We start from the raw sequence: 11,274 nt of genomic DNA, 5'->3' as shown, positions 1-11,274 counted from the left end.
CATATGCTGGAGGTGGCGGGTTCAAACCCAGCCCTGGCCAAAAACTGCAAAAAAAAAAAGAAGGTGGGGGAGGAACCATCTGAAGCATGTTCGAAGGCCCTGAGATGGATTAGAAGGAGAGGAAGGAGGCCAGTGTGGCTGGTAGAGAGTGAGTGACAGACTGAAAGAAGATGAGGGCTAGGAGATTGTTCAGGGACTGGTAGGCTGTAGGGAGTACCTTAGCTTTTATTCTAAGTGAGGTGGAACCATGAAGGATTCTAAGCAGAGAAAGGACTTGGCATGACTCAGGTGTTAATTGGTGCCCTCTGTGGCCACTGTGGCAGGAACAGACGGGGAGGCCAAGGCCCAGCTGGAAGAGCAGGGCAGAGGTAGCTGGTCCAGGTGGGTGGGTGATAGATAGTAGGGCCTCTGACCAGGCTGCCTTCTGGGTATGATTTTCAAATCCTATTTTATGTATATGCTGGTGAGAGAGGAGTCCACACTACTCTGAGGTTTTAGCCTCATCACCTGGAGGGACAAAGCTAGCACACAAGGTGGGGCAGGTAGGGAGCCGGTTGTGAGTTTATTATATTTGAAGTGCCTTTAAGCTCTCTAAAAGGAAATGTAAGTGGAAGAAGCAGTTGTCTCTCTGGGTCTAGAGTCAGGGTAGGAATTATGTTTGGATTTCTGTAATCAGGAATCATCATATGTTTATTTATTTATTTATTGAGACAGAGTCTCACTATGTTGCCCTCGGTAGACTACTGTGGTGTCACAGCTCCCAGCAACCTCAAACTCTTGGGCATATGCAATTCTCTTGCCTCAGCCTCCCAAGTAGCTGGGACTACAGGTGCCCCTGCAATGCCCAGCTATTTTTTTTTTTTTTTTTTTTGTAGAGACAGAGTCTCACTGTACCGCCCTCGGGTAGAGAGCCGTGGCGTCACACGGCTCACAGCAACCTCTAACTCTTGGGCTTACGCGATTCTCTTGCCTCAGCCTCCCGAGCAGCTGGGACTACAGGCGCCCGCCACAACGCCCGGCTATTTTTTTGTTGCAGTTTGGCCGGGGCTGGGTTTGAACCCGCCACCCTCGGCATATGGGGCCGGCGCCCTACTCACTGAGCCACAGGCGCCGCCCCCAGCTATTTTTTTATTGCAGTCGTCATTGTTGGTTAGCTGGCCCAGGCTGCTAGAACTTTGGTGTATGTGGCTGGCTCTGTAACCACTGTGCTATGAACGTCAAGCCAGTTTAATTTTGTTTTTCTTTTCATATGTTTATTTCATATGTTTAAGACCTAGAGGCTAGGTATGGTGGCTCATGCCTGTAATCCTAGCACTCTGGGAGGCTGAGGGTGGGGGTGTGGACTGCCTAAGGTCAGGAGTTTGAGACCAGCCTGAGAAAGAGTGAGACCCCCAGGCCGGGTGCAGTGGCTCACGCTTGTAATCCTAGCACTCTGGGAAGCCCAGACTGGTAGATTGCTTGAGCTTACAAGTTCAAGACCAGGCTGAGCAAAAATGAGACCCTGTCTCTACTAAAAATAGAAAAACTGAGGCAAGAGGGTCACTTGAGCCTGAGTTCGAGGTTGCTGTGAGCTATGACGCCACAGCACTCTACCCAGGGTGACAGCTTGAGATTCTGTCTCGAAAAAAAAAAAAAAGAGAGAGTGACCCTATCTCTACTAAAAATAGGTAAAACTAGCCAGGCATTATGGCAAGCACTTGTAGTCTCAGTTACTCAGGAGGCTGAGGCAAGAGGATCAACAGAACCCAGGAGTTTGAGGTTGCTGTGAGCCATGATGCCACCCAGGGTGACAGAGTGAGACCCTGTCTAAATAAAAAAATGATACCTGCAGCCCTGAGGGGATATTTGAGAATGCAAAGGCTTAAGCTGTGGTTCGGGAACAGTGGGTGTCTCTCTCTCTTTTTTTTTTTTTGTTTGTTTTGTTTTGTAGAGACAGAGTCTCACTGTACCACCCTCGGTAGAGTGCCGTGGCGTCACACGGCTCACAGCAACCTCTAACTCTTGGGCTTACGCAATTCTCTTGTCTCAGCCTCCCGAGTAGCTGGGACTACAGGCGCCCGCCACAACGCCCGGCTAAGGGTGTCTCTTTAATTAATGAGGAAAGCCAGGGGTACTGATGCAGGTATTTCAGAGAGCAGAGTTTGGGAACCTGGAAGAAGGCATGCATAGTGCTGGGCTCATGCCTGTAATCCCAGCACTTTGGGAGGCTGGAGTATTGCTTGAGGCCAGGAATTTACAATTGTCCTAGCTATGATCACTATGATCTCAATGATTGGGGACAATGCACTCCAGCCTGGGTGACTGGGTGACAGAGCAGGAGAGGATTGCCCTTTCTCTTAAAAAAAAAAAAATGAAAAAAGTTAAAAACCAGGTGTTGTGGCGGGCGCTTATAGTCCGAGCTACTTGGGAGGCTCAGGCAAGAGAATTGCCTAGGCCCAGGAACTGGAGGTTGCTGTGAGCTGTGTGACACCATGGCACTCTACGGAGGGCTATAAAGTGAGACTGTCTCTACAAAAAAAAAAAAAGTAAAACTGGAAGAATTTCCAAATTTTACTTAACATAATGCCTGACAGAAGAAGTCATTCTAACAGCATTTGAGTAAAAACCATTAACAATTTATTGAGCACCTACTGTATAACAGATGCTTTCAAGCCATCCTTTCATGTCATCCTCACCACCACTCCCTGAGGTAGGCAGTCACATCTCCATTTGCAGGAAAGACACACCATCCAACCTCACAGGCTGTGGGGCTTGGAACTAGAGCTGCTGGTAAGGACAGGCTGTTTAAACAGGCTGGAACAATCTGCCTTGGCCAAACCCACACGAGTAGTGGGAGTGGTTTAAAAGTGGGCAGTTGGACTTCATGCAGGCACATGAGGCTTGCATAGATCTGGACCTATGCCTGTGTGCTGCACGTGCGGGGCCTTGGTGTCCTGTCCTTCAGGGTCCTGGGCCCGAAAATTTCAGGCCAGATTCTCCTCCTCCTCTCCAATAGGGCTGGGCAGCCAGGGCGGCGCAGGCCCCCGGGGCCCGGGCATAGGCAAAGAGGTGAAGGGCTCAGCTGGGGGCCCAGGGAGGGGGACAGGCAGCTCGAAACTCGCAGGAGGTGGGGGCTCGGGCTCTGGTTCCCGCAGACCGGGGTCGAGCAAGGGGTCCCCGCAGCTGCACTCTGGGGCTGAGCCGTCGGGGGCGCCCGCACACGAGCAGCTGGCGGCGGTGGACGCCTCGGACACGCAGCTGTTCTTTCGCCTTAGCAACGACAGGCGCCGGCCCAACAGGCCTGTTCCGGTCATACCCTGGCCCGCCGGCAGGAGGCGCTGTATGAAGTCCCCCTGTGCCTCTCCCAGAGGCCCATCCAAGCCCTCCAGCCGCTGGAACTGCATGTCCTCTTTGGCCAGCCTAAAGGACCAACAGTGGGTCAGCACTGCGGGCTCGATCTTCTTGTTAATTGAGAGTGGGGTCCAAGGCGTGCTGATTTCCCTGGCTCCGCCCACCCCTTTGTCTCACTTATCCCCTAAAGACTTCAGCCCCTCCACCCAGAGAGTGATCTCATTCTCTGGCTCTGCGCAAACTTGGACCTCAAAGCCTCAGTTGTGACTCCGCCCGGTCTCTTTATGTACCACCTCTGACCCTTCAATCCTCTCCGCCTTTACCTCTTAGCTCTATCTCCAAATAGAGGCCCAGGCTTAGCCTTTGGCCGTGCCCTCTGAGTCCTAGCTCACCCTCTGCCTTTCTCATAATCCTTAGGGACTTAGCTGTTATTTATTCCCAATCTCCAGTATTTAGCCCCTTTTATTCAGACACGCTCTCTGAGCCCTAACCACCTCCATCACCCCCAACTGGCTCACGTGATGTCGAAAGTGGAGCCCTGGAAAGAGGGTTGTTGTAGTAGGAAGGCGGTGGCTGCCGTGTAGGGAGCGCGGGCTTCAGCCGCATCCCAGTAGAGATCCTTCTCTAGCATCGCCAGGTCGTCGTACATCTCGTCCACCGCCAACATCGACACCTGCCGGGGCAGACGCGCAGCGGCTGGGTGGGGGCTGGGCAGCGCACGGGGACCACGGGGTGCATGGGAACGTGGAGAACAAAGAGAGAAGGATGGTTGGGCGAGGCCTGGTCAAGTCTTGGCAGGGGGTGGGGCCAGGACCCCTTTGGGCGCTCCGGGATGGTCTCCACCGGGAGTCTCACCTGGAAGTTGCGGTCGATCAGAAAGTTGGTCTCAAAGTCGTCATCATCCTCTCCAAAGGGATTGATGAGCTGCTCTGCTACCTAAACGCCGAGGGGAGAGTTAAGGGGAACCTTGAAGACCCCTGCCTTCCTCAGCACCGGAATCCCCGCCTCGGAGGATCCCACCCACCTTGAGCCAGCCAGCGTAGAAGAAGAATTGCAAGAGGGTAAAGATGGGTACACACAGATCCAGGTTGTGGTCTTTGTAGCCCTGGGCTGGGTCCAGAAACTGGCGACCGATCAGGCAAGCCAGGAAGTAGCTGTACACTGCGATGGTCACCACCTGGGACCAGGGTGGGCAGGACTTAGGGGGACATTGAGAGACCCCTTCGAGGATTGGGCATCACTGAGATAGGGTTTCTCTATTTTGTTTTTTTGAGACAAGGTCTCACTCTGTTCTCCAGGCTGGAGTACAGTGGTAGGATCATACCTCAGGGTAGCCTGGAACTCCTCAGCTCAAAGGAGCCTCCCACCTCAGCCTCCTGCCTCCCCAGTAGCTGAGACTACAGGCCCACTTCATCACATCTGGCCAATTTTTCTCATTTTTTTGTAGAGATGGTTTCTTGCTGTGTTGCTAAAGCTGGTCTTGAACACCTGGCCTCACTCAACCCTCCCACCTGGACCAAAGTGCTGAGATTACAGGCCTAAGTCCCTGGCCGGGCTATGATGGGGTGTTAGCTGGCTTGCAGTTTCCCCTTGAGACCAGTGCATCAGGGTCTCTGACATCAAATATAAACAGAGACATGGGGTGGTGGGATGGGCAGTTTACCTGGGTGTAAACAAGGGGTACACTAATCCAGTCGTAATGGAAGAGCATCCCACACTTGCCCCGAAACACATTCAGCTCCTGGGGATGGAAACAGTTCATGAGGTGGATACAGGTCACTGAACTGTGACCTCACAAAAATGTGGGTACCTGGAATGAAGATGAGTGGTCACCAGATGGGAAGTGGGATTGTGCTTCTGGAGGTTCCATGGAAGGTATTTGGTGGTGAGTGTACACCGGGGGTGATGACATGACATACATAGGGGGCTGCCCTTGAAGGTGTGGGAGTTTGCCCCACGGTGTTAAGTGCCCACCTGGGGGATACCAGGTAAGGGTGTTTGGATCTACCTCAAGGGCTGATGTTGACACAACTCCAGGGGTACAATTTCCCTGGTATTCTCTATGAATGACCTCCTGGTGGGCCCACCTCAAGCAGCAGTTTAAGGGCGCTGTTGTCACGGATGCGGCCCTCGCGCCGAGCCTGCGCAGCCAGATTGGAGAACCAGACGCAGGGCACCCAGTACTTGTTGTAGGACGAATTAAGGTTCTCGAACTTCTTGCGTTCCTCGCGTGTCATAAATCCTGAAGAGGCGAGGGCAGTAGTTATTCGCCCCATGGTTCGTCCTTGCTCCTCTCCCGCCCGGTCCCCTAACGGGGACTCACCGGCCTCCACCACGTGGTCTATTGTGGGGAAGCGCTTGAAGACCGCAGTGCTGACTGAGCGCAGGATAAGCACCGCAGAGAGCCCGGCGTAGCGCATAAGTGTGCGTCGGTAGAGACGGCCTCGCTCATCGCGCCCGTGAACTGTGCCCGCCACCACGCACATGAGCGCGTCTGGCAGCGGCATGCATAGGTACTGGTTCCACCAGCGGTGCACCACCAGCGTCACGTAAAACCCTGCAGGCGAACCGAGAATAGGGGCTCAGTGGTTGGGGGCTCAGGTCGTGGGAAGAGGGGTGACATAGGGTCTCAGTCAAGGGGCATCCGAACAGACTGGTCACCCTGAGCATGCTGGGGCCACCTGGGCTGGGACCATGAGGATCCTGCTCCGAGGTCTGAGAGGCCAGAGCAGGCTAGGTCACTCCAGCTACTTGGAAGTCACCTGGGATGAGGGATTAGGATCACAGTATGGGGATGGAGCCACAGGCCTATGTTAGGGGTACATGGACAAATTGTCATCCTAGTGGTAGGGAGCCACTCCCTGGGGCGCATAGAACTTGAAACCCGAGGCAGGGGGATCTGGTTTGTGGATGTTACATCAGGAACCCCTGTGCAGGGTTGTCATAACAGCCACAGCAGACCCCTGAGCCAGGAACTATGGCTTGGGCACAGAGTCTCCATCCGAGATCCTTGGATAGATGAGTCACTCCATTGATGTGGTGGGAGGGAGGCTAGAATCACATGAGGTCACTGGGGTCTGGGCGCCAGAACTTGGCAAAGAAATGACCCAGTATGGAAGTCATATAGGGTCCCTGGCGGTTGTCTCTGGGGCCCAGCATGTGGTGGGAAGCACTAGTAATCACATGCAGATACAAGGTGGGAATCCCGAAGGAATAAATCTATGGGTGGAGCTCTCAGGGAAACATCCCAGGGGTCCCCGTGACCATCCATCCAAGGTCTTGGACTGCAGGGCCATACCTGGCCTCTTCATGGTGTAGATTCATAAATGGGGCGGAGGCGGAGGGGCCTGCGGGGGTTGGATTTGAGGGTGGAGTCTCAGAGAGGCTGGAATGGAAGAGGGGTTTCTCAGGGACACGGAAATGGGGGACTCAGGGACTCGACCGCACCAAGCACGAAGGAGACCGGGATGAGGCTGGCATACTGGTCGCAGTAAATAACAAGCTTCTCGAAGTAGCGCTTCTGCCCTTCGGTCAGCACGAAGCTGCGAAGTAGGGATCACCAGGTCACAAACCAGACTCCTCCTTCCCTGCTCCCTTTCCCAGTTGCTCCCCTGGACATCAGCACCGCACACACCCGCCACAGGCAGCCTCACCGGTAGGTGGCGCTCAGCGCCATGTAGAACGCAAGGAAGCAGAACAGCTCGCGCCACAGTAGTTTGTAGATACTCCCCCGCCACAGCAGCAGCAGCTGTGAGAAGCCACCGAAGCGAGCGTTCGCCACTCGGGCTGTGTAGGTGACGGTCATCGCGGCGCCGGGCAGGTGGGGCCAAGGGAGAAGCGGGCGGCTGGCGGGTAGGCAGCGGGTGGGAGGTAAGACGTGTGGGACTAACAGCACCGCGTCCCCACCCGTGCTCCAGCCAGCCACCCCCTTAGTTTTGGCTCCTTCTTCCGTCCAGTCCCACTTAGCCCCGCTCCAGCCCCTGTCCCCAAGCCCCCTCTTTAGGTTGTCCCCTTCCCTGGATGCTGGCCTCTAGCCTCTTGCACCTACTTGACCCAGGCTTGCGCGCGCGCTCTCTCTTTCTCTCTATCCCCTCCCAAAAGACCCTTGGTCCATGCAGCCAGTTCCTGAGTCACCACTCTGTACCCAACCATTCTTTTCACCTGGATACTACCTACAGCTTCAGGGATCAAACACTCCCCCTTTTAACCTCCCTCAACCCCCACTTCTGGGTCCCCCTTTCCCCCCAGCTCCCAGTTGTGGCCTGTTCTTTCCCACTGCACTCCTTCTAAAGTCCTGTCCCTAAGCCTCTGGGCCCCCAGGCTCAGCCCTGTCTCCAGCGCTGCCCCCTTCCCTGCCCCCGCACCCCCCCAGTCTGTGCGCCTCTGACCTAATTGCCCGGCTGTGCTTTCTCCTTTCTCCTCCCGGATCCACCTTGACTTCTGTCCATTCCCACTCCAGAAGGACTCTGGATGGATTCCTGCCCACAGGTCCCCTATTCCTTCAGGGCCCCCTATGTCCCTGGGGTTCTCTATTCCCCCCAGGCCTCTCTCACCTGTGTTAAAGGTAGCCAGTGCAGGGACATATGAGGACACAGGGACAGAATGGGCCAGTGGCTTCAGTGTTGGGTGGAGCTGAAGCCAGACCCTGGGTGGGAGGGGGCTGGAGAGTGGGCGTGGGCAGCCCCTCCCTAACCCTCCCCCCTTGGCTGGGCTTAGGCCTCAGAACTTTGTTTGAAGAAGTCTGGTCACCAGTTTGTTACCTCGTGTGGGGGAGAAGAAATCCACTCTGTCCTCTCTTACTCTTCCCTGTCCCCTCTCCCAGTCATTCACTAGCAGGTCCAAGGGATCTGTAACCTGGAACTTGGGGAGGGGTAAGAACTATTTTCTTCTCTCTCTTTCTCTCTCTTAAACACACACACACACACTGCTCATGGAGGCTGGGTCACTCTACAGTCAACTTGCAACCAACCACTTACTGTCAACATCATAGAAACTCACATCAAAGATCTACATAGGCTTGGTGCCTGTGGCTCAAGCAGCTAAGGCACCAGCCACATATACTTGAGTTGGCAGGTTTGAATCCACTGGGCCCACCAAACAACAATGACAGCTGCAACCAAAAAAAAAAAAAAAAGAAATAGCTAGCCGTTGTGGCAGGCGCCTGTAGGGAGGCAGAAGCAGGAGAATCTCTTGAGCCCAGGGCGACAGCTTGAGGTTCTGTCTCAAAAAAAAAAAAAAAAAATCTACAATTTCAGCTTGCCCTAACACAGCCTCAGACAATGACTGTGACCCAGGTGGGAGCACTCACAGCCACAAAGACTTCTGGTGTCACAAATCCACACCTAGCTTTACCTCAGGCCCGACATGCAGATATAAGGCAGATGGACCTGGACATACCAGGCTGTCAGCTCCTGGACACACACATGGTGCTCCCAATGGCCACATAGAAGGACACAGTCAGAGACCCAGGGGCTGGCATTCCCTCATGATCACACCATGTAACAAAGACACAATCAGCCAAGTCCAGACCCCACTCAGACCCCAAAATGCATGGAAGTTTGATTTCCGATCTCCCCTGCACCAAATGCAGGACAACTCCCCTAAGTGAAGTGGCGTAGTTCTAGGGTCAGAGTGGGACTTTGGTGATCCCTTATATTAATTAGCTAATGTTGCAGACATACACAACAGCTATAACCTCAGAAGTGCCACTGACTCTAACCCCTTGGGAAACTTGCCTACATTTGCACACCAATACATAAGAGCCCCCTCACTACTGTGTGTGCATGCATGCCCATACACAAAAGTCTCAGACACTCTCAGAATTGCCACCAACACACCAGCTTGGGGACACAAAATCTTCTCTGCACATTTGGCGTGAATTTGGGATACGTTCCCTCTTCACAGATACACCTATAAAGGGGACAGCCCCAGCCTGGTACATATAGAACTCGTACTCCCCAGTTCCCTGCTCCAAGGACATCAAAGTGCAGACTGGTGTGGAGGATCAGGATTCTGGTTAGGAAGGACACCCCGAAGTGTCCAGAAACCCCTGTTGCATTAGTTGTGGATGCCTTCACATAGTCCCCCCCCATCCCTGAGGCCACACCGCCAGGACGCTGTGTTCCCAACCTGGCAGATGTCTGCTCCACCCAGGGTAATTAGGAACCGGCCTGGGCTGGCCACCCTCAGACCCACTCCTCCGCTGTCCAGCTGCCGGACAGCCTGTAAAAAGGGGCAAATGGGTGGCTGGAGCAGTGCTGTCAGCTTCGGGGACAGGCTTCAGGCTGAGGGTCACCCAGACCCCCTGTCCACTGCATAGGACACATCCTTGCACTCATTGCAGATATCTCCTATTGCCCAACCCCCCTCCCCTCTCGGAGCTCTCTCACACCCATACACTTTTGACTGCTTGTCTCCCGCAGGGGCTGGAGGCAGGTTGCACAGGCTAGTTCACATGCTTCGTAATTGTTAACAGTGAAAAATAACAAAACACTTCTTGGAGGATTCTTTCCTTGTGCCGCTGTAAAGGTGTTGCATATTTCATCTCACTGAATCCTTACAAACTGGCATATGAAGTCAGTGTTCTCATTATTCCCACTGCCCAAATAGAGAAAATGAGGCTTGGATGACACATACACCTCCTTTGTGGCACAGCTAGCTGGGAAGCTGGGATTTGAACCTAGGAAGTTTGGTGCAGAGCCTGGGGTCTTTGCTGTGGGTTGTGCCATTGTGCTTATTTATACATGCCACCCCAACTTGCCCATACCCGCTTGCACACACCCAGTGCAGCTGAGTTGGGGGGACACGTCTAGGCTCGTGGTTGGGTTCCCCTTCCACACGCACACACACCCTGGCACACCCAGATCCTGGGTATGTGCACTCTTGAATACCACTTTGACTCGTGTGTCCTCAGGAACCCACTTTTGTTTCCCCCAACCAGCTCCGAATTGGAACTTGCACTCTCAAGGTCATTACTCCATCTGGGATCTCTCCAGTGGCAATGCTAGTGGCTGCATTGGCAGTGGCAGAGGGAAGAGTGAAGGGCTGGGGAGAAGTGCCTAAGTGTCTTCCAGGCCTGCATATCACTTGTCTAATGAATTTGTGCCATGGCTCTGTGAATGGCTACACTGGGTTTCCCATTTTAGGCACCAGGGGACTGAAGCTCAATCAATTGGAAGCATGTGTTGTGGGCCACTGACTGCTCTGGAAGTAGCATGGGCCTTCAAGGGACCCTCTGCTAGCCAGTCCACTCAAAACCCCCTTTATTGCAGCTGTTTGGTGGGAGGGGCTGATGCCATCCCATGGGAGCAGGAATTGGGGGGTGGAGACTGTTAATCCCCAGTCTGGCAGGCCCAGCTTCTGCCCAGGGCGTCCACTAATTCCCAAACCAAACAGCAGGCAGTGGTGGGCCCATTGCCGGCCTAATCCGCTCCCCACCAGCCTGGGGCTAGCCAAGGGGCCTCCTGGTTCCCACACTCTGAGCCTCTGAGGAAATGGGCAGATGCCCCTCTCTTCTATTCCAGGCTCCACAGCCCCAACAGGGACACCTAGGGACAACTCTATACATATAGAATAAGAAAAAGGTACTCCCTTGCTGAAAATACTCTCCCTATAAAATTGCCACAATAAACATGTATCTCCGTTAGGTCTCTGTCATGAATGTATCCCTCTAGATTTGTACTTTTGTGCAGTGCACAACCTAGGCAACTGTACATTAAATGCAAACCTCCCCCACCTTGCTATATCAATAAATACTGCAATTTTTTTTTTTTGTAGAGACAGAGTCTTGCTTTGTCACCCTCAGTAGCGTGCCGTGGCGTCACACAGCTCACAGCAACTTCTAACTCCTGGGCTTAGGTGATTCTCTTGCCTCAGCCTCCCGAGTAGCTGGGACTACAGACGCCCACAACACCTGGCTATTTTTTTGTTGCAGTTTGGCTGGGG

The 11,274-nt window shown here is 53.8% G+C and overlaps 1 protein-coding gene across 5 annotated transcripts; it reads right to left on the bottom strand.

Annotated features, from left to right (window-relative positions):
* Window positions 1–853: 853 nt before the first annotated feature.
* On the bottom strand, window positions 854–11,227 carry BEST2 (bestrophin 2). 5 transcript variants are annotated; one of them, XM_053585045.1, is made up of 10 exons: window positions 7,719–11,227; window positions 6,984–7,175; window positions 6,778–6,872; window positions 5,654–5,887; window positions 5,418–5,572; window positions 4,994–5,071; window positions 4,355–4,507; window positions 4,186–4,266; window positions 3,849–4,003; window positions 854–3,399 (listed from the first exon to the last, which is right to left on the bottom strand). In XM_053585045.1, exons 2-10 carry the CDS (start codon window positions 7,133–7,135, stop codon window positions 2,964–2,966), a joined length of 1,539 nt encoding a protein of 512 aa, XP_053441020.1. In that variant the 5' UTR covers window positions 7,136–7,175; window positions 7,719–11,227; the 3' UTR covers window positions 854–2,963. The 5 variants fall into 5 exon arrangements, with proteins under 5 accessions (XP_053441020.1, XP_053441019.1, XP_053441022.1 ...); XM_053585044.1 differs by having other exon boundaries at window positions 8,091–11,227; XM_053585047.1 differs by lacking the exon at window positions 7,719–11,227 and having other exon boundaries at window positions 6,629–6,872; window positions 6,984–7,029.
* Between the last annotated feature and the right edge of the window lie 47 nt (window positions 11,228–11,274).

The sequence above is a fragment of the Nycticebus coucang genome, chromosome 3 (genome assembly GCF_027406575.1).
Source record: "Nycticebus coucang isolate mNycCou1 chromosome 3, mNycCou1.pri, whole genome shotgun sequence".
Taxonomy (NCBI): Eukaryota; Metazoa; Chordata; class Mammalia; order Primates; family Lorisidae; genus Nycticebus; species Nycticebus coucang.
The sequence above is the reverse complement of the archived record's forward strand: the minus strand, read 5'-3'. Positions and strand labels throughout refer to the sequence as shown.

What these genes read in the sequence shown, in the direction of transcription:
- BEST2 (XM_053585045.1), bottom strand. Translation starts at nt 7,135, where the DNA reads ATGACCGTCACCTACACAGCCCGAGTGGCGAACGCTCGCTTCGGTGGC. An exon ending in CCCGGTCTCCTTCGTGCTTG is followed by an intron (nt 5,888 to 6,777) that starts GTGCGGTCGAGT and finishes GTTCGCCTGCAG; the next exon opens with GGTTTTACGTGACGCTGGTG. An exon ending in TCTACGCTGGCTGGCTCAAG is followed by an intron (nt 4,267 to 4,354) that starts GTGGGTGGGATC and finishes CTCGGCGTTTAG; the next exon opens with GTAGCAGAGCAGCTCATCAA.